Genomic DNA, 23,792 nt, shown 5'->3' with positions numbered 1-23,792 from the left:
ATTATTGCTAGTTCTTCCCAACCCACAACATCCTCCCCTCACCCCCGAGGCAACACGACCGCCCGATAACAGAAGACTTAAGGCTACGGTCGAGGAAGACTGGAGCGGAGCGACGGGAGACGACCCAACAGTTCGAGGAACTATGAGGAAAATGTTAACAAACAAGACACAGAAAACAATTCATTATTACATAAATTTTTTCTTGTATAGTGACCAAACTGGCAGAGGCCAATAACATGCCCTAATGAAAGCCGTCTTGGGTGAAAATAAAAAGTTGGTAGAGAGCAGAAAGTAGAAAACAAGCAGGGGTCCGCAGGTGCCCGTAGACCTGACTGTGAGGAAGAAATGCTATATGAAGAGGGAAGGACGAGGGAAGGAAGGATCATCCCAGGGCTAAGTTGTTCGTGGGAATAAGGAAGCATCACACCAGCCAAACCTGGAACGTCCTTTGTGACCAGATGTTATCATGTGTCTTCATCTGTCTTTCCAGATTTTCTGCCAATCTGTCTAACATTTCCTTACTTTCTCTTTTCTCTACTATGTATCTCTTCCTTATATCCTTCTTCACTCTCCCTCTCACCAGCCCTTCCTTCCGCCCTTCCCTACCCTCCCTCCTACCAACCCTGAAGGAGAAACGACGCCACAGCCAGTACTAACCCGATATCCAACTCCCATTGAAGGTGTGGATCTTGAAGTCGTCACCTAATATGTCATCCAGCTCAAATCTCCGACCTTTGACCCTCGGACCGTCATCGGGAGGGGTCAACAGGAGGACCGAGGTCACGATCATGCCCAGCACGAAGCAGATGACCAGCACGGCGATGATGATGCCCTTCCAGTTGCGCTGGTTCGGGTTGGTTGAGGCCAGTTCCTGTGGGGGAGAGAGAGCAATGTTAACTGGGGTAATGTTTAGCAGCTCTGAATATCTGGGGAAAAGTCTGTTTACACGAGAGCTTCCAGTGCTGGGAGAACTGTGAACACTGGGTCAGCTCTGACTGCTGGGTGAAAGGTGTGAGTAAGGAGGAAGTATGTACGAAGGACAAGTATAAATACTGAGGGGAAGGCGTGTGTGAAAGCTGTGATGCACGAGAGGACGTGAGTCTGTCTGTACAAGGGTTGTAAATATTGGATGGTTCTCTATACAAGGGGATCTGAGTACAGGGACATGTCTCCGTACAAGAGACTGTCACATGCTGGAGGATAGGTATGTGAGGAAGTTCTGTAAAAGAAAATACTCAGTATACATACATGTGTACATCAGGTTCCATGATGCAACCCTACATACAAGACAAGTCTACATATGGGTTCTTATTTCAATCAGGCGGCCAGGTACATGTGGGTTCCTCCTACAGAAAGAGAGATGCGAAACTCTGTCTCCCGTGGGTCGACGTGTGTTGAATCTCTCGTGGACTGTGGAGGGGGTCACTCCTATGGTCACGTCCTCACAAGTTTAGAGGAGCCAAGACTCATTATACCACCTCAGCTCGTGATCAAACTGAACCTCTCACTCACCTTCTTCGTCAACGGGAATGATAAGTTCCACTTCACACGATAAATACATCATTCTATTCTTTGACTTACTACATCTGACCTTCAAATCTCAACACACGGTGGTGACATTCAATCTCCCAGGCCAATCTGGCTTAAGATCACGAGGGAGGGATATCCTTCCCCGCCGTGTTTCGCATCTCCTGCCACAAAACTCAGTTACGAACTTTATTCTGACCATCACCAGGCATCCTCTAAACCAGCCTCCCCCCCCCACCACCCCATGTGTGAGACCAGTGACAGTCATGACGTCACAACTGGTGGTAAGCTGTGAAGTGTTGTGACAGCTGGAGGAAGTTCGTCAATGACCCGGCACGCTGGAGGAGGAGCACACGTGAGCCACCGACCAACCTCAGTGGGAAGAAAGGGTCAGCAAGTAAGTGTTCAGTATTGTAGCGTCGTGCTCAAGGGTTGCACAGTTGTGATCCAGGGTTGTACCGCCGAGATCAGGGGGTGTGTTGTGATCAAGGGTTGTACCGTCGTGATCAGGGAATATACCATCGTGGTCAAAGATGGTTAGTTGTGATTAAGGGTTGTGCCGTTGTGGTCAAGGGTAGTACCGTTGTGGTGAAAGGTTGTACCGTTGTGATCAAGGGTAGTACCGTTGTGGTCAAGGACTGTACCGTTGTGGTCAAAGGTTGTACCGTTGAGGTCAAGGGTTGCAACGCTGTGCTCAAGGGTCGTGATGCTGTGATTAAGGGTTATACTGTTGTGATCAAGGGTTGTACCGCTGAAATCAAGAGGTGTGTTGTCACATGGTTGTATCGCTGGGATCAAGGATTGTAAAGCTGTCTTCAAGGGTTCTAAAACTGTGATGAAAGGTTGTATCGCTGTCATCAAAGGTTGTACCGTTGCGTTCAAGTGTGGGTACAATTGTGATCAAGGGTTGTACCGTCGTGATCAAGGATTGTACCGTCGTGATCAAGGATTGTACCGTCGTGATCAAGGGCTGTATTGTTGTGATCAAGGGATGTACCTTTGTGATCAAGAGTTGTACCGTTGTGATCAAGGACTGTATCGTTGTGATCAAGGGTTGTACCGTTGTGATCAAGGGTTATACCATTGTGCTCAGCGGGTTTAAGCACTCGAGACTACTCACTCTCTCTCTCTCTCTCTCTCTCTCTCTCTCTCTCTCTCTCTCTCTCTCTCTCTCTCTCTCTCTCTCTCTCTCTCTCTCACGCACACACATACACAAGATGTACCTTTCCCCACCCCCCCCTCTCTCTTTCTCTCTCCAGGAACCCAACTCTCACCATCCGGGTCTTACTCTCTTATGATCACTATCATGCCTATCGCTGCCTGGGAAGCCAGCATAAACACGAGAGAGAGAGAGAGAGAGAGAGAAGGGGGAACTACAAGGACCTTATGGGGATGATTTTTTCTTATGGAAAATAAGGACAACTAGTTGGATGGTAAACCACATCCTAACCCGTCAGGAAGACTTGATCCCCAACCCACTGGTGTGTCACTAGGACCTGGCGTCTGTCACGCAGCCCATGAAACGAAACGTTCCGCCGTGTCCACAACTGCCCATCACCTGATGTTCAGGAATTTCGACAATCCTTCACCCAAATATGTGTTTTCACTCTAAAGCAAGATACGCGGATTAATCCTTTTATCCGAAGTTCTTCAACGACGTATTTCATTACGTGAATCATCACGCTGCCGGCCAGTTAAGGCAAGCGATCATACGATTCGAGAAGACGAACTGTCGTAAGTTTACGAGCAACGCAGCACATGTACTGCCCCTGGAGTGGTCTCCACCCAGCCAGCAGCTCGTGGCCAGATGTGAGACAACATACACAAGTACACATTACCACTCCATCAGACATACAGACATACATACAGCCATCTTACACCACACTCCCAAGACAAACTCGATTCACACTTTCCCGTCAATGCTCTAGACGTCACCCATCACTGCCTCTCTACAAACACCGATTCATCACATCCCAAGACCCTTCCTGACCGTTCCTATTGGACCGGAGACAAATGCACACACGGGTTGAACTCCACCGGCTCTAAGTGGGTAACATTCACATCTGTACGAGTGACAAACGCCTCTGGTGCTCGTGGGAATTCGTGAGCGAAATGAAACAGTCTGAGCTTCGAAACATTTGATACAAGTTTCAGGTAAACGTCTCGGTTCACGGGTCCCGCTCATAACTCACTGTCGACATTGGTAAAAGAAAAAACTTTATTTTACTTTTCTCTCGGCATGGAACAGCTGGAGTCAACAGAAATCGATTGACAAGATGAATTGGACGGGCGAGGAACACTACTTCAACTGCCAGGCGATGTGGCGTCACCCTTCGCCTGGAGGAACCAACTCTCGGTACAATCTGTGGTGACCTTGTCTGACTTGAGGTCCTCCCTGGTGCCATCCACTGGCAGGGAGAGGCACGAGGTCCTCCCTGGTGCCATCCACAGGCAGGGAGAGGCAAGAGGTCCTCCCTAGTGCCATCCACTGGCAGGGAGAGGCAAGAGGTCCTCCCTGGTGCCATCCACTGGCAGGGAGAGGCACGAGGTCCTCCCTGGTGCCACCACCCACAAGGTGGGAGAGGGTGGGTTGGCCCGGCACCACAACACCAGATGCTCCTGGCCAACCCCATAGCCACATACGATAAGCGTGTGTGTGCCTGGCGTCGACCAGCAGCCCTGCCTATGGCCAGCATCCGATAGATAAATCGGCCGCAGACGCGTCCCTCCTGCCACCATGTCCGGCGCAGCCCCATAAACCTGACCAAAAGCGAGCGGTCAGCGCTCCTGATCACAGCCACAACCCACTTACATAACTCCTACAGCCGTATATTGCTAACGAAAGACCTCCTAACCTTTTATCTCTCGTCGTTTCATATAAAAAAGTAAAACATGATCTTTTCGCACGGAACAAAAACTGGTGACACACTGACGCATATAAGCTACACAGTGAGGGACACGAGAACTTCCTCAGCTGGTGAGGGGGGTACTGGTGGCATGTGTGTGTGTGTGTGTGTGTGTGTAGCGTCCCGGATACACAGCTGGAGCGACAGGATGGAATCAGTAAGACAATTAGGGAGATGACATTGAATGTGGAGATGACGTCACCTGTCTCAAACAGCCTGTGGAACTCCTCCCCCCCCCCCCCCCTTACCTCCCCGCTCCCAAGCCGGGACGCCCTGGGTCTACAACTGACAGGAGGACAGCCAGAGGGATAAACAAGGTTGAGGAGGGGGAAGAGGAGGAGGAAGTAAAAGAAAAAAAAAGAGAAATAGGAGGAAGAGGAGCAGGCAGAGGTGGATGGTGCCAGGGAGCGGAAGGGAGGGGTGGCGGCCGGCGTGATAATGATGACGTATATTCTCACGGGAAAAGTTTTTAGTCTTGCGAGGGCGGCGCCCCCGGGCCTGCCCACGACCAGTGTGCCTCTCGTCCTCCACAGCAAAAACGGGTCAAATGAAAAAGCCCCTAAACTGCCGTCACTTCGCCATTTCTGTGAAAAATGTGTGGCGGTCCGGAACTTGAGACCTTCTTTACACCATCTACAGGAGCGCCACGACAGCACCAGCCGTCCACCTTATAACTCAAGACCGAGAGAACAGACGGGCTGGCTGGCTGTTGAGACAGACACCCGTCGTGCAAGTAGACAGACTCTGGTCATCACCAGCGACCCGTATAGCCAGCCAGCCCGTCAATACTAACGACCATCCTAGTCGTCTGCCTTTATAAAACTGTCAAATAATTCCAGGGCTACAGAGCAGGCGTGGTCGTGGAGGCCTATCGTGACGACAGGGATGATGGTCATCTGGTCCAATACGGAGGGGAGACAAACACGTCCCACGACTGTCCCGGGACATATGTCAAAGGCTACATTCAGCCGTTCCACCAAACTCCACTGTGTCTTCAGCCTTCCTCACACCCGCCAATAAACTACCTACGAAAAGGCTCGCCATATGTGTTGAAAACCTGGTCGCCTATGTCCAGTGCTCCAGGTGGAACATACAGATACTCACAACAACAACAACACTATCACTCCATTTGAATCTCGAATGTATGACACATCTGACGTTCAGGAGCGACCCCACAGATAAAGGCTGCTCATTTCATAATGAACGTTGTCAAGGATGTTTGGGGCGCCATGTGCTTGATTTCCTCTGCAATATAAGATCATCGTGTCCACGCGCCGCCAAGCTCAGTCAGCGGCCATATACCCAAGCCAGACACGGCGTCATCCACCGTAATGACCGAAATGATTACACACACACACACACACACACACACACACACACACACACACACACACACACACATATTTTCCTAGCTGTGACGCGGGCTCTGGCCACAGTAAGCAAGATCGATCCAACCTTCTAATTATGGAAATAGCTTCCAAACGATTAAATGAACACAAAAGACTAGTCAGGCACGCAGAGGAGTGCAGAGATTATCGCTTTAAGTAATCCTAGGGATTAACCTGGTGCCTGCTGTAATCCGCAGGGTGTACGAATCGCTGGCTTCAGGTCGCCGGGGGAGTAGTTAAGAGTGTTGGGGTGGGGTGGGGTGGGGTCGAGGGGGGGACGACCCAATGTGTTAATGCAAGTCGGGGTGGTCCCCCCCCCCCTCGTGTTCCTTGCCAGTAGCACTGCCATGCGCCCACCATCTGCTCTCCTAAATCACACAGGTCGAGGAAAAAAAAAAAAAGAAGGAAAAGGAAAAAAGGACGAGGGAGGACTGAAGAAGGATTTTCTTTGGGCAGAGACATACGAGGAAAGAGCATGTACAAAGATTTTTTTTCTTTTTTGGTCTGGAAGGAGGATAATGAGCCGATGTTGCCTGACCTGTTGATCATGCAGCACACACCGCTCCTGCTGGTGCTCCATGACATGTACATAGTCACGTGTGCCACAAACACTGCCTCACCCTCCAGCCTGACCCCCAGGGTGTCGCCGCTCGATGCCGCCATTTATACACACTCCCCCTCACACAGCCAGGTCAAGTCCTCCCCTCAGAGAACCAGGTCCAGGTCTACATAGTCTACCCTCACACAGCCAGGTCAAGTTTTCCCTGAGAGAACCAGGTCCAGGTCAACACAAGTCTACCCTCACACAGCCAGGTCAAGTCTTCCCTCAGAGAACCAGGTCCAGGTCTACATAGTCTACCCTCACAGCCAGGTATACAGAGACAGTCAGGTCCACAGACAGAGTCTGCCCTTACATAGTCAAGTCCTTACGCACAGTCAAGTCCAAAAACAGCCTGGTTCGTGCGCGCGCGCGCGCACACACACACATACACACACACACACACACACACACAGAGGCAGGTCCATGAATGAGGCCTCAAGAGTGCAGAACTCCTCCCCCAACTGTACAAATAATCACCTGTGAGTAATTACAGGGATGTATGAGAGGAGGGCATGGGAAGACAAAGGAGGAGGGGGACTTGCCCTCTTAATTAGGGACAAGATGAAGTTTTAAGAAATATTGATGGATGGCCCACTCAACGAGTACATAATGGGAAGAGCAATGTAGGAAAGAACTATACATATATAGCAGTGATGACACTTTTAATCATTTCAATGTTCATAAAGAACGATACAAAGATAACAGTGAAATGAACAATCGGGATGGTACATAAAGCAATGAAGCACGTACTTATGAGAGACGGGAACGTTCCAATAAATGGGGAGTTGAATCACAGAACGAGAGACTGGGAGACTTTGGATCCTCACAGAGAGACAACATGTAAGAGTGCGTGTGTGCAGTGCAATGTTCTCAACACTTATCAGTATGTCAGTGATACCAATGGCATGTGAGGGGATGATACACCATCATCACTAGGCCTTATTCGTTTATTTAGTAACACGAAACCTCAGAATATCATACATGATACGGCAACAACAGAGTTATCATGTAAAGCTCGTGTCTGATCATGCAGCAAATGAGGACATGATTAAAATGCAAATGAAACCAGACGCAAGGAGTAGATCGTGGAAACTACACAAAAGTAAGAATAAATCGAAGAGTACATGAGCAGGGAAATGTAGACTTTGGTGGTCAGGACAGAGGTCACTGATACGGAAAGTTTTGGAATATCTTCAAAACGGAGAGGAAACATGGGTACCTCCAGCTGCAGATACAGAGAGAGGGTTGACACAGGGAGAGATCTGGTTCAATAATAATATCACAAGGCGAAAGAACTTGAGGATGTACTGTGGAGTAGATACAAGGGGCACTGCAGCCAGTCAGCAGTTGATAAGTATAGGGAAAGGCATGAGTGTAGCAAGAGAAGAAATGAGAGACCGAGAAACTGCGTAAAGAATGTGGTGGACAAGGCAGGAGATAATCCAGAACATTCCAGAAATTCATCAGGAGTAAACTGTCAGTTAGAGAGCAGCTGACCTCTATATCTGTTTGTGTCCGAGTTGTAAAGGATGATGTAAGGTTAGGTGGGCAACTGAATGACAAGTTTAAAAGTGTTTCAACAGTGGAAGACACCATAACCCCAACACCAGAGAGAGTTTTCAAAAAGCACTGAATTATCTGGAAAAGACAAGTACTGCAGGGCACTTGATTCACATCAGGCTCGTGGTCCAGATGAAGTCCCTCCCTGTGTGCTCAAGATGTCAGGAGATACGCTTGACATGCCATCTGATGATATGTTGTTTACGATGACACCTCCTGGAGGAAGGTAAAGTGCCAAGGGAGTGGTAGGAGGGCAAATGTCACACCTATTTTTGAGAAACGAGACCGGGAGGTTTCGCTGAACAACACACAAGGTTTTTCTGAAGAGTGTGGTTTGTGGTTACCCAACCCGCAGGCAAATGGATGACTATATGCAGAAAGGAAAACTACCTTACTACCTTAACGAAAGGCAACCCTGGTTTCACGGAAAGGTCATGGAAGAACAAACCTCTTAGACTTCCATGAGAGAGTGAGCTCTGTTTTACACACACGAAAAGGTTTGATGGATTTGGACTGCCAGAGACTACATGACCCTGCACCACACAGGAAGTTGGCAAGGAGCTGTACCTTCAGATAGACCCCTTCGATGGACTGAATATTTCCTCAGTTGAGGAACCAAAGGACACATGTTAGAAGAACCTCCTCAAAATAGATTGGGGGGGTCACCAGTGGTGTGCCGTACGGCTCAGTCCTCGGACCACTGCTCTTCTTGATTGATACGAATCGCTTGTCAGAAGGTCAAGACTCATTCCCGAATACGTTTGTAGACGATACCGTGATTACGAGGGAAGTGAAGAGCGAGGAAGGCTGTATCGCATTACAAGGGAGCTTAGGCAATCTCCAAAGTTGGCTCTGATAAATGGCTGATGAAATTCAACCCGAATATATACTTAGGACGGGGCACAGTGAAAGATCTCGATGCAAACATCATCCAGCAGGAAAAAGGCTGCAGGTGTCCGTGTGTGAGGGGGACAAGGAAGCCGACCCTGTCCCTATTCTGTCGCCAGAACCTCACCACACGAGAACGATCAAAGAGACAAACTGTCTCCTAGTAAATACTACAACCGCAGTCCAGCACACTGGCACAGGTGGATAAATGAATATCCAGCAGGCCTATATCCTACATCAGGCCAGAACAACGATATGCTTCTCCAGTTTGCTGACCCAACGAAGCATAACAAAAGGAACCAATAAAGAAGGTCCAGAGGAGACAACAATAATGGTGCCAAAATGAAAAAAGTTGAGTTACACTAAAAGAATAAAAGTCACAAATTGTCCACCAGAAAAGAGAGAAGAATTAGGGATTATTTGATCTCGACCTTTCAATTTTCAAACCAGTGTCATGATGTCTACAGAAACCAGTGTTTCGAAAAACGCAAAGACAAAACAACCGGAGACCATAACGTGAAATTAAGCAAAAAATTTACGAGAAAAGATGTCAAGATATACTTCCATAATAATATATTAACAGCGAATAAAAAAGTTGTATGATAGCAGTTTATGTTTGAAAGATGGGGCCCCACCTGTATCATAAACTCACTACTCATACAGTACATATACGTAATGACACACACACACACACACACACACACACACACACAAACACACACATGCTGGAGTTACGTATAAGGGGATGAAGGCGTTGAAATAAACAAAGCCAGCCAGGCCAGGTTTGGAGTAGTAGACACACGTGCTGGCCGTGACAACCACGCTACCGCTGCTGCCGACCTCCGCGCCTCCTGCTGTATTGATCGCGCATGACTGTCTGCCATACGTGGTTCGCTGTCATGCGTTGCGTGTCTGTCATGTGGGTTGTCCGCCAATACGTGGGGTGACTGTCACACCTGAGGTGTCTGCCCTAGGCGAGGTTGTGTGACAACTGTGGTTGTGTTATGTGTCATAACACGAGATGCTTTCTGTCATACGTGGTTGTCATATGTGGCTCTCTGCCATATGTGGCTGTCGTTCATAATGGGGTTGTCTGTCATATGTGGCTGTCTGTCATATGTACTTAAGTCATAAGTGGTTCTGTGTCATATGTATCGTCTACCGTGGCAGGATCTGTGCCCTCCCTCGCCAGTATGCTGTGACCTGCAGCACAGCCGGACGGTCACCGAACATGATTTACTGGTCAGTCAGTAGGTGAGGCGACCTGACTGGTGTCTGCCACCCTCGATCACAAAGGCACGACCATCTGAGCACGACTCCACGACCCTCGAACCCGACGGAACGACTCCTGGGTATGAAACAGTCTGACCCATGACCTGATCCTGGGGGACCTGGTCACCACGTGGACCCACGTGCTATGTGATGGTGAAACACACCGTCTCTCGAGGCTCGGGGTAGAACAGTGCGATACCAGTACACCATCACTGTCTACCGTCAACACAAGTATGAACACAGTGATAACGATGTTAATGGTGGACAGAAGTACAGCCCACGAAGACGCTGCGGCAGCAGAGCCAAACTATGGAACAGCAAGGACCTTATGCCACACACATCTGTGTGGTCCACTTTACGCAGGTATGAATCTGTAGGATGGGTGGGGGTGGGGGGGGGCGACTGCCTAGCCACCCCCTCCCCACGCACCTACACACACACCTACACACACACACACTACACGCACACACACAGTATTTCACGGATGCTTTCGTGCTTCACACAACATTCTGGAAGCAGCCCACGCGAGAAATAGCGACTTGCTTTAAATAATTGAGGTGTGTGTGTGTGTGTGTGTGTGTGTGTGTGTGTGTGTGTGTGTGTGTGTGTGTTCCTGCTTCACCGCGGCTGTCTCGCGGCTAACTATACCTCCCTCCCTCACTCACACAGGCACAGACGCTCCCTTGCACTTCACAAATCACATTCACTCCACATTCCTCCCGAGGGAGTGAAGAGCGACATTATGAATGAGCTACATACACAACGTGAGAAGATGAATCCATGACTCAACCAACCTGTCTTGTGTCTGGTCTTTATACTGGCCAAGAAGGAAAAGTACGCCAGTAAATATTGCATATATATATTATTATTTTTATTATTATTATATAATTTGTTCCCTCCACCTCCCACACAATATCCCTTGGCAATCTTTCCTCACTCATCCCCTCCATTGCCCAAACCATTCAAAAAACCCCCCTTCTGCTCTCTCAAAAACGCTCTTTTATTTCCACTTTACCAGGTATGATCGTAGGATGGGGGGGGGGGGGGGGCGACTCCTAGCCACCCCCCCCCCACGCACCTACAACACACCTACACACACACACCCCACGCACCCACAAGTATTTCCCCGGATGCTTTTGGCTTCCACAAATTCGGAAGCAGCCCACGCGAGAAAACGACTTGTTTAAATTAATTGAGGTGTTGTTGTGTGTGTGTGTGTTTTGTGTGGTGTGTTCCTCTTCACCGCGGCGTCTCCGGCTAAATATACCCCCTCCCTCACTCACACAGGCACAGACCCCCTTGCACTTCACAAATCACATTCAATCCACATTCCTCCCGAGGGGGTGAAAGGGGACATTTTGAAGAGCTACATAACAACGTGAGAAATGAATCCATGACTCAACCAACCTGTCTTGTGTCTGGTCTTTTACTGGCAAGAAGGAAAAGTACGCCAGAAATATTGCAAAAAAATATAATTTATTATTTTTATTATTATATTATAATATTTTTTTTTTTTTTTTGGCCTGTTCCCGCGTTGCGAGGTAGGGAAGGAAACAGACGAAAAAAAATGGCCCAACCCCCCCCCCATACACATGTAATACAACTCCACACACCAAATATACATACCTACACGCTTTCCATGGTTTACCCCCCGACGCTTCAAATGCCTTTCTTCCCAAACCACGAAAAACACGTCAACCCCGGGATTTACCCCACCATTTTTTGATTTCCAAAAAATTCCCCTTCCTAAAAAATTTCCTTCCCCTTTCCTTTTCACCCCCGGGATGTTCAGGCCCCGATCACACAAAAAACTTTTTCACTCCATCTTTTCCCCCTCCAATTTGGGCTCCCTCTTCTCCCGTTCCCCCCCACCCCCGACACAATATCCCGGGGCAATCCTTTTCCCCACTCAATTTTCTTTCCCTGGCCCAAACCATTTCAAAAAAACCCCTTTTCTCCCCCAACCCCCGCTCTTTTTATTTCCACACATCTCTCTTACCCTTACGTTACCCTTTCTCGATCAAACCACCCACACCACACATTGTTTCCCCAAACATCTCATTTCCACAAAATCCACCTCCTGCGCACAACCTAACCAACCCACGCCTCGCAACCATACAGCATTGTTGAACCACTATTCCCCAAACAACCCCCTTTTTGCTTTCCCAGATAATGTTCTCCCACTTCCACACATTTTTCAAGGCTCCCAAAATTTTCGCCCCCCCCCCCACCCTATGATCCACTTCCGCTTCCAAAGGGGTTTCCCTCCGCTGCCCGATCCCCCCCAGATATCTAAAACACTTTACTTTTCCCCCAGTTTTTCTCCAAATTTAAACTTAAAACCCCCCCAATTGACTTGACCCCCAACCCACTGTACCCATTAACCTTTGGGCCTTTTTCACATTTACTCTTTAAATTTCCTTTTTTTCACACCTTTACCAAACTCAGTCACCAGCTTCTGCAGTTTTTCACATGAATTTACCACCGCCTGACATCAGCGAACAACAACTGACCCCACTTCCCAAATCTCTCATCCCCCCAAAAACTTCAACTTTCCCCCCTTTCCAAAACTCTTCATTTTTGGGCCCCCAAAAACCCCATTTTATAAACAAATTAAACAACCATGGAACACCACACCCTCCGCAAAACCAAAAAAATATATATAAAAAATTATTTTAAAATATATATATAATATTTATATTATATATAATATATAAAATTTTTTTTTTTTTTTTTTTTTTGCTTTGTCGCCCGGCTCCCGCGTTTTTCGAGGTTTGCGCAAAAGGGAAAAAGACCAAAAAAAATGGCCCAAAACCCCCCCCCATACACATGGGAAAAATTCATACGTCCACACACCAAATTACATACCTATATATATATAAATATATTATATATATATAAAATATAAATATTATATAAATATATATATATATATATATCTTTTTCTTCTTTCAAAATATTTTTGCCATTTCCCCCCCTTACAGGTACGTTTAAAAACAGAGGAAATGGGGGCCCTTTTAGGGGAAAAACCCCTTTCCTGGGCCCCAAATTTTCTGTTCCTTCTTTTGGAAAAATTTAAAAAAAAAAGAGAGGGGAGGGTTTTCCCGCCCCCCCCTCCCTCCCCTTTTAGTCGCCTTCTACGACACGCAAAGGGGAAAACGGGGGAAATATTTTCCCCCCCCTATTCCCCAGGGATATATATATTTTTTTAATAATATATATTAATATATTTATATTTATATATATATTATATATATATTTATTATATTTTTTTTTTTTTTTTTGCTTTGTCCTGTCCCCGCCTTTGCGAGGTACGCAAGGGAAAAAGACGAAAAAAAATGGCCCAAACCCCCCCCCCCCAACACATGTATAACATACGTCCACACACGCAAATATCCATACCTACACAGCTTTCCATGGTTTACCCCAGACGCTTCACATGCCTTGATTCAATCCACTGACAGCACGTCAACCCCGGTATACCACATCGCTCCAATTCACTCTATTCCTTGCCCTCCTTTCACCCTCCTGCATGTTCAGGCCCCGATCACACAAAATCTTTTTCACTCCATCTTTCCACCTCCAATTTGGTCTCCCTCTTCTCCTCGTTCCCTCCACCTCCGACACATATATCCTCTTGGTCAATCTTTCCTCACTCATCCTCTCCATATGCCCAAACCACTTCAAAACACCCTCTTCTGCTCTCTCAACCACGCTCTTTATATTTCCACACATCTATCTTACCCTTACGTTGCTCACTCGATCAAACCACCTCACACCACACATTGTCCTCAAACATCTCATTTCCAGCACATCCATCCTCCTGCGCACAACTCTATCCATAGCCCACGCCTCGCAACCATACAACATTGTTGGAACCACTATTCCTTCAAACATACCCATTTTTGCTTTCCGAGATAATGTTCTCGACTTCCACACATTCTTCAAGGCCCCCCAGGATTTTCGCCCCCTCCCCCACCCTATGATCCACTTCCGCTTCCATGGTTCCATCCGCTGCCAGATCCACTCCCAGATATCTAAAACACTTCACTTCCTCCAGTTTTTCTCCATTCAAACTCACCTCCCAATTGACTTGACCCTCAACCCTACTGTACCTAATAACCTTGCTATATAATATATATAACCTATATATAACCTATATATAACCACAGTGAAAAAGATTTTGTGTGGTCGGGGCCTGAACATGCGGGAGGGTGAGGGGGGGGCGGGGAATAGAGTGAATTGGAGCGATGTGGTATACAGGGGTTGACGTGCTGTCAGTGGAGTGAATCAGGGCATGTGGAGCGTCTGGGGTGAGCCGTGGAGGGCTGTGTGGGTGTGTATATTTGCGTGTGTGGACGTGTGTATGTACATGTGTGTGGGGGGGGGGGCCATTTCTTTCGTCTGTTTCCTTGCGCTACCTCGCAAACGCGGGAGACAGCGACAAAGTATAAAAAAAAAAAAAAAAAAAAAATATATATATATATATATATATATATATATATATATATATATATATATATATATATATATATATATATATATATATATTCACTTATCTTATTTTGCTTTGTCGCTGTCTCCCGCGTTAGCGAGGTAGTGCAAGGAAACAGACGAAAGAATGGCCCAACCCACCCACATACACATGTATATACATACGCGTCCACACACGCAAATATACATACCTATACATCTCAATGTATACATATACATACACACAGCCATATACATATATTCACATGTACATAATTCATACTGTCTGCCTTTGTTTATTCCCATCGCCACCCCGCCACACATGGAATAACAACACCCTCCCCCTTCATGTGTGCGAGGTAGCGCTAGGAAAGGACAACAAAGGCCCCATTCGTTCACACTCAGTCTCTAGCTGTCATGTAATAATGCACCGAAACCACAGCTCCCTTTCCACATCCAGGCCCCACAGAACTTTCCATGGTTTACCCCAGACGCTTCACATGCCCTGGTTCAATCCATTGACAGCACGTCGACCCCGGTATACCACATCGTTCATATATATATTTATATATATATATATATATATATATATATATATATATATATATATATATATATATATATATTGGAAAGAATCACAATTTTGCGCGTGATCCAGGTCAGAGGAGGAACTAGTGACAGACGTGGCACATCTCGAGCTGTGAGGCGCTCAACTGGCTGGAGCTGAGTGATGATGTCACTCAGCGAGACGTAACGAACCCTTTGGTATGATAACCTGGCCTCTCACCTGACCCTCACAGGTCAGGTGTAAAAGACCAGCAGATCATCACCAAACCTGCGAGTCATAGCGTCGCCCTTCAGAGTCGTTACGTTCAAACTGCTTCCTTCAGATGATGTCCTCCAGAGCATTGCTCTCCTGAATAGATACCCGCCATGCTTCCTCATTAGAATTTTGGCCATAGACCCATGAGCAGGGGTTGGTGATGACCGTTTGAGTAGTGTTTCATTTTCCCCGTGGACTCATAGGAATAACATATATTTTTTTTTTTTTTTTTTTTATACTTTGTCGCTGTCTCCCGCGTTTGCGAGGTAGCGCAAGGAAACAGACGAAAGAAATGGCCCAACCCCCCCCCCCATACACATGTACATACACACGTCCACACACGCAAATATACATACCTACACAGCTTTCCATGGTTTACCCCAGACGCTTCACATGCCTTGCTTCAATCCACTGACAGCACGTCAACCCCTGTATACCACATGACTCCAATTCACTCTATTTCTTGCCCTCCTTTCACCCTCCTGCATGTTCAGGCCCCGATCACACAAAATCTTTTTCACTCCATCTTTCCACCTCCAATTTGGTCTCCCTCTTCTCCTCGTTCCCTCCACCTCCGACACATATATCCTCTTGGTCAATCTTTCCTCACTCATTCTCTCCATGTGCCCAAACCATTTCAAAACACCCTCTTCTGCTCTCTCAACCACGCTCTTTTTATTTCCACACATCTCTCTAACCCTTACGTTACTTACTCGATCAAACCACCTCACACCACACATTGTCCTCAAACATCTCATTTCCAGCACATCCATCCTCCTGCGCACAACTCTATCCATAGCCCACGCCTCGCAACCATACAACATTGTTGGAACCACTATTCCTTCAAACATACCCATTTTTGCTTTCCGAAATAATGTTCTCGACTTCCACACATTCTTCAAGGCTCCCAGGATTTTCGCCCCCTCCCCCACCCTATGATCCACTTCCGCTTCCATGGTTCCATCCGCTGCCAGATCCACTCCCAGATATCTAAAACACTTTACTTCCTCCAGTTTTTCTCCATTGAAACTTACCTCCCAATTGACTTGACCCTCAACCCTACTGTACCTATTAACCTTGCTCTTATTCACATTTACTCTTAACTTTCATCTTTCACACACTTTACCAAACTCAGTCACCAGCTTCTGCAGTTTCTCACATGAATCAGCCACCAGCGCTGTATCATCAGCGAACAACAACTGACTCACTTCCCAAGCTCTCTCATCCCCAACAGACTTCATACTTGCCCCTCTTTCCAAAACTCTTGCATTTACGTCCCTAACAACCCCATTCATAAACAAATTAAACAACCATGGAGACATCACACACCCCTGCCGCAAACCAACATATATATATATATATATATATATATATATATATATATATATATATATATATATATATATATATATATTTTTTTTTTTTTTTTTCTTTTTTGCTTTGTCGCTGTCTCCCGCGTTTGCGAGGTAGCGCAAGGAAACAGACGAAAGAAATGGCCCAACCCACCCCCATACACATGTATATACATACGTCCACACACGCAAATATACATACCTACACAGCTTTCCATGGTTTACCCCAGACGCTTCACATGCCCTGATTAAATCCACTGACAGCACGTCAACCCCGGTATACCACATCGCTCCAACTCACTCTATTCCTTGCCCTCCTTTCACCCTCCTGCATGTTCAGGCCCCGATCACACAAAATCTTTTTCACTCCATCTTTCCACCTCCAATTTGGTCTCCCTCTTCTCCTCGTTCCCTCCACCTCCGACACATATATCCTCTTGGTCAATCTTTCCTCACTCATTCTCTCCATGTGACCAAACCATTTCAAAACACCCTCCTCTGCTCTCTCAACCACGCTCTTTTTATTTCCACACATCTCTCTTACCCTTACGTTACTTACTCGATCAAACCACCTCACACCACACATTGTCCTCAAACATCTCATTTCCAGCACATCCATCCTCCTGCGCACAACTCTATCCATAGTCCACGCCTCGCAACCATACAACATTGTTGGAACCACTATTCCTTCAAACATACCCATTTTTGCTCTCCGAGATAATGTTCTCGACTTCCACACATTCTTCAAGGCTCCCAGAATTTTCGCCCCCTCCCCCACCCTATGATCCACTTCCGCTTCCATGATTCCATCCGCTGCCAGATCCACTCCCAGATATCTAAAACGCTTCACTTCCTCCAGTTTTTCTCCATTCAAACTCACCTCCCAGTTGACTTGACCCTCAACCCTACTGTACCTAATAACCTTGCTCTTATTCACATTTACTCTTAACTTTCTTCTTTCACACACTTTACCAAACTCAGTCACCAGCTTCTGTAGTTTCTCACATGAATCAGCCACCAAAGGAGACAACACATGGGTTAAGCCTACACTTAGGTACGTTTGTGAAGGGTCATCAAGGCTCTGTGGTGTACCGGTGCGACGGTGCGACCTCCAGTTCGAACCTTAAGAGGTCAGGTCAAAGGTATGACCACCCTAACCACAGGTCGCACCTTCGTGCTCAAGGATCATACCGCCGTACGTACTCAGGGGTCGTACCGTCGTGCGTGGTCAAGGGTTGTACCGTCGTGCGTGGTTAGGGGTCGCACCGTCGTCCGTGGTCAGGGGTCGTACCGTCGTGCGTGGTCAGGGGTCGCACCGTCGTCCGTGGTCAGGGGTCGTACCGTCGTGATTGGTTAGGGGTCGTACCGTGGTGCATGGTCAGGGGTCGCACCGTGGTGCGTGGTCGGGAGGTCACACACCGCCCCGCCAGGAATAACCATGATCATGAACCATATCCCATCAAATAACCTTATATAATCATGAACCATATCCCATCAAGTCCACTCGTCTCCCCCGCCGTGAAATTAGTCCAGCCACAGAGGATAAGACTGTGTGAAATAAATCCCTTTTAACACCCACGTATCAACCAAGTAAATCCTGCCACACGCTTGACTCAGACGACTCCTGCCCTGGCTGGGGCTTATAATTTCGCCTTAATACCTGGGTCTGCGTGAGACAACTCCCTGCCAGCCACGTCCCTGGGGAATAAATCCCAATGATGGCTGTAACTCTGGCAGATAAATCCTATGGTCATGTCCTCGTTGGATTAATCTACTCTACAGCTAAACTTGGGGAGATGATTTCGTGTTATATTTCTTCACTTCTCTGGAGGATATAGATCAAAGACAAACTTTGGTTAAATGCATCAAGTCACCATGGAACTGGGTCACAGAGGTACGACCTTTGAGCACGACGGTACGGCCACAGGGCACGACGGTACGATCCTTGAGGACAACAGTACGACCCTTGAGCACGATGGTACGACCATAGAGCACGACGGTACGGCCACAGGGCACGACGGTGCGACCACAGGGCACGACGGTACGATCCTTGAGGACAACGGTACGGCCCTTGAGCACGACGGTACGACCATAGAGCACGACGGTACGACCACAGGGCACGACGGTACCATTCTTGAGGACAACAGTACGACCCTTGAGCACGATGGTACGACCATAGAGCACGACGGTACGGCCACAGGGCACGACGGTTCGACCATAGAGCACGACGGTACGACCACAGGGCACGAAGGTACGATCCATGAGGACAACGGTAGGACCCTTGAACACGACGGTAGGACCCTTGAACACGACGGCACGACCCTTGAGCACAACGGTACAAAACTTGAGCACGAAGGAACGACCCTTGAGAACAATGGTATACGACCTTTGGCCATGATGATAATGATATGACTATAGACCTGACCCTTACAAGTAAGAGTCAGGTTCAAAACCCAGGCCTTCATACCCAAGGGTCGTATTCAAGAGTCGCACCGCCGTCGTGTTCAAGCGTCGCACCGCCGTATTCAAGGGTCGCACCGTTGTGTTCAAGTTCCGCACCGCCGTATTCAAGGGTCGCACCGTCGTATTCAAGGATCGCACCGCCGTCGTGTTCAAGGGTCACACCGCCGTATTCAAGGGTCGCACCTTCGCCGTGTTCAAGGTCCGCACCGCCGTATTCAAGGGTCGAACCGCCGTATTCAAGGGTCGAACCGCCGTATTCAAGGGTCGAACCGCCGTATTCAAGGATCGTACCGCCGTCGTGTTCAAGGTCTGCAACGCCGTATTCAAGGGTCGCAACGTTGCCGTATTCAAGGGTGGCACCGCCGTATTCAAGTGTAGCACGGCCGTGAGTGATGGAGATGAAGGCAATACATCCTCCTTCTATACCAGGCCACGAGCAGCCATACGTCCGGGAAATACATCCGGCTGATGGCCATATCTTGGCCAAATAAATCCGTGTAATCCTCCGTCGCTGTGAAGTAAATCCGCACAGCACCTAATCTCTCTTGAAATAAATCCAGTTAATATCCGGGTCTTACAGGAGGAGGGGAGAGCTGGACCCTGACTGACTGTCCCAGGGAAAGAGCTGGACCCTGACTGACTGTCCCAGGGAAAGAGCTGGACCCTGACTGACTGTCCCAGGGAAAGAGCTGGACCCTGACTGACTGTCCCAGGGAAAGAGCTGGACCATGACTGACTGTCCCAGGGAAAGAGCTGGACCCTGACTGACTGTCCCAGGGAAAGAGCTGGACCATGACTGACTGTCCCAGGGAAAGAGCTGGACCCTGACTGACTGTCCCAGGGAGAGCTGGACCATGACTGACTGTCCCAGGGAGAGCTGGACCATGACTGACTGTCCCAGGGAAAGAGCTGGACCCTGACTGACTGTCCCAGGGAGAGCTGGACCATGACTGACTGTCCCAGGGAAAGAGCTGGACCCTGGCTCTCCCTCAGAGAGATCTGAACCCTGGCCACAGGACGTAATCCCTTAAGGTCCAGGTTAATGGAGAAACCTGCCTTAACTCTCATATCATTGGCAAGCAAAACATGTATCCCGTTTTCTTTAGAGCAACACCTAGCATGGGGGTTTCTCGTAAAAGCCGTACCCCTGTATGTATTTGTGGATCTCAACCAACCAGACCCCCATCCTTCGGTACATTAGAATACCCCAGCATACACAAACATATTACCATTGTCATTTAATTTTAGAAAAGTTGATCTTCAAAGTACAAGAACAGACAAGGTAACAAAAAGTGAGGTAAGGGAGGGGGGGTAGACACAGCCAAGTATGGGGGAAGACACAGACATGTGTGGGGAACACAGCCATGTGTGGGGGGGGGGTACACACAGCTACGTGTGTGGGGTCATCATATGTATACACCTCGACTTATTTCGGATGTTGTTCTCGGGGTCACCAGTGGCCAGGGAGAGGTGAAGTGAATCACTACTGTTTGACGCTCGTGTTACCCCGTGTGTGTGTGTGTGTGTGTGTGTGTGTGTGTGTGTGTGTGTGTGTGTGTGTCTATACACACATGTTTTTTGTGTTTGTTCTTGTTTGCCTGTTTCATTTTACAACCAGTATATACAGATACAACCAGTATATACAGATGGGCGGTGCACAACCTCCCCTGAACCCTCCTTCCGGAAGTCACCACCGAACTCCTCCTACAACCATCCAGGTCAGAGAAGGAACTAGTGACAGACGTGGCACATCTCGAGCTGTGAGGCGCTCAACTGGCTGGAGCTGAGTGATGGTGTGACTCAGCAAGACGTAACGAACCCTTTGGTATGATAACCTGGCCTCTCATCTGACCCTCACGGGTCAGGTGTAAAAGATCAGCAGATCATCACCAAACCTGCGAGTCATAGCGTCGCCCTTCAGAGTCGTACCACCTCGCTCAAACGGTCATCATCAACCCCTGCTCATGGGTATATGACCAAAATTCGAATGAGGAAGCATGGCGGGTATCTATTCAGGAGAGCAATGCTCTGGAGGACATCATCTGAAGGAAGCAGTTTGAACGTAACCTCAACTACCTCGGAGGGTCATCACCCGCTGCCCATGGCTGCCGTCCCAGCGGAGGATCCAACCCAACCAATGCTACAGACTTCTTGCCCACCAGCCACCGCGATCAGGCTCTAATCCCGTCCTCATCCCAATGAATGTCTTGAGGGTGTGAGAGGGACGTGTGTGAGGGGTGTAGGGGGAGAAATATGTGAGGGGGTTTGGGCAGGACATGTAGGCTTGTGGGGGACATACGTGGGGTGTGTATTCTTTCTGGTCGTTCTATCGTAATGAATGGCGGAGTGGATCTGGATGGTGTCATCAACAGTGGTGTCCCTCCGGGTTCCCTCCTGTCGCCTTGCCTCTTTCCTCTCTCCAAGGATGACCCTTCCTAGTCCTCTAACCTTACTGACTCTCATAATGACCACTCCTTTCCACATACTTCAACTCACTTTCTTTTCCCTCCTCAACCCTGATACTCGTTCTTTTTCTCGTACTGAACGTCTGTCCTCTTAATTCGGTGTAAGAAACCAGTAATATGTTTAGATTCAACAGCGTAAAAGCCTCTCCGCATGTCTCGTTCTAACACTCAGTTATTTTCATAGTAGTTGCAAACTATCGCAATTCAACCCTGAAATAATACAAGCGTGCTGGGTACGACCATATCCTCCACTCTCTCTCTCGTACATCCGGCATGATGAACATTGCGACATCTGCCCTTCTAAAGCTATACAGGTGCTGCTGTGGCGCTTCTCGTGAGCAGCTATTCCACATCCACAGGGGCTTCACCCCATTAGTGCTCACACATCTAAGGTGGCTCTTCTTCCGCCTCTGTTAACTAGGGTGGAATCTAAATCCTTCCACCTTATTACCTCTTCCATCATCAATTCTCTTGTACCATCGCTTTCCATCTGCTTCCCCCTTTCTATACTACAGGTATCATTTCAGCCACGGTGGTCGTGAGGTGTATGCATGTATCCCAGTCCGTATTACGTGGACTCGAGGCACGCGTCTGACTTATACTATATATATATATATATATATATATATATATATATATATATATATATATATATATATATACTATATATAGTATAAGAACTGGACAAGAATCAATTGCCTTGTTCAATCATGTTAAAAACTATGATCACTGTACTGACTGGAGTAATGCCATCTCAGTTATTAATTCTAACTCCAGTACCACGAGAAATATCATGGAATCTTCAGTCATTAAATACACAAAGAATTGTAACATTAACATTTCTGAAGGTCTATACAAATTGGATAGCTTTACTGTTGATTAAATTGTAAACAGTTCTCTTTTTGCCCACATAATAAATCTTATGATACGCTTGTTGCCTGGCTTGAACGTACCCGACCTACATTCGGGTAGCGATTGTTTAGCAAATGACGTCTTAACTACGTCTCTTCGTTGAATATCAACTAACTGTTATATTTCTCTCTTGTATCTCCCCTGATGATGTGATTATTACACGAAAGTGCACTTGGGAACTTGTCGTGTTTCATTTTCCCCGTGGACAAAAATGAATATACATGATCATGCGCTCAATTGTGATATTTTCCTTACACACACACACACATATTATTATTTATTTATTTATTTTTTTATTTATTTTGCTTTGTCGCTGTCTCCCGCGTTAGCGAGGTAGCGCAAGGAAACAGACGAAAGAATGGCCCAACCCACCCATATACACATGTATACAAATACACGTCCACACACGCAAATATACATACCTATACATCTCAACGCATACATATATATATATATATATATATATATATATATATATATATATATATATATATATATACACAGACATATACATATATACACATGTACATAATTCATAGTCTGCCTTTATTCATTCCCATCGCCACCTCGCCACACTTGAAATAACTACCCCCTCCCCCCTCATCTGTGCGAGGTAGCGCTAGGAAAAGACAACAAAGGCCACATTCCTTCATACTCAGTCTCTAGCTGTCATGTAATAATGCACCGAAACCACATCTCCCTTTCCACATCCAGGCCCCACACAACTTTCCATGGTTTACCCCAGACGCCTCAAATGCCCTAGTTCAATCCATTGACAGCACGTCGACCCCGGTATACCACATCGTTCCATTTTCCTTGCACGCCTTTCACCCTCCTGCATGTTCAGGCCCCGATCACTCAAAATCTTTTTCACTCCATCTTTCCACCTCCAATTTGGTCTCCCACATCTCGTTCCCTACACCTCTGACACATATATCCTCTTTGTCAATCTTTTCTAACTCATTCTCTCCATGTGACCAAACCATTTCAAAACACCCTCTTCTGCTCTTTCAACCACGCTCTTTTTATTACCACACATCTCTCTTACCCTATCATTACTCACTCGATCAAACCACCTCACACCACATATTATCCTCAAACATCTCATTTCCATCACATCCACCCTCCTGCGCACAACTCTATCCATAGCCCACGCCTCGCA

General features: G+C 47.4%; 1 protein-coding gene across 5 annotated transcripts in view; it reads right to left on the bottom strand.

The window, feature by feature from the left end:
• Dpp10 (Dipeptidyl peptidase 10) overlaps positions 1 to 23,792 on the bottom strand; it is a 788,027-nt gene that overhangs the window by 374,463 nt on the left and 389,772 nt on the right. For all 5 annotated transcript variants that reach the window (XM_071671396.1, XM_071671390.1, XM_071671391.1 and 2 more), the window contains exon 2: positions 658 to 871. In XM_071671396.1, coding sequence (XP_071527497.1) covers positions 658 to 790 — 133 coding nt within the window. In that variant the 5' untranslated portion in view covers positions 791 to 871. The remainder of the gene's footprint in view (positions 1 to 657; positions 872 to 23,792) is intronic.

The sequence above is a fragment of the Panulirus ornatus genome, chromosome 16 (genome assembly GCF_036320965.1).
Source record: "Panulirus ornatus isolate Po-2019 chromosome 16, ASM3632096v1, whole genome shotgun sequence".
Lineage (NCBI taxonomy): Eukaryota > Metazoa > Arthropoda > Malacostraca > Decapoda > Palinuridae > Panulirus > Panulirus ornatus.
The sequence above is the reverse complement of the archived record's forward strand: the minus strand, read 5'-3'. Positions and strand labels throughout refer to the sequence as shown.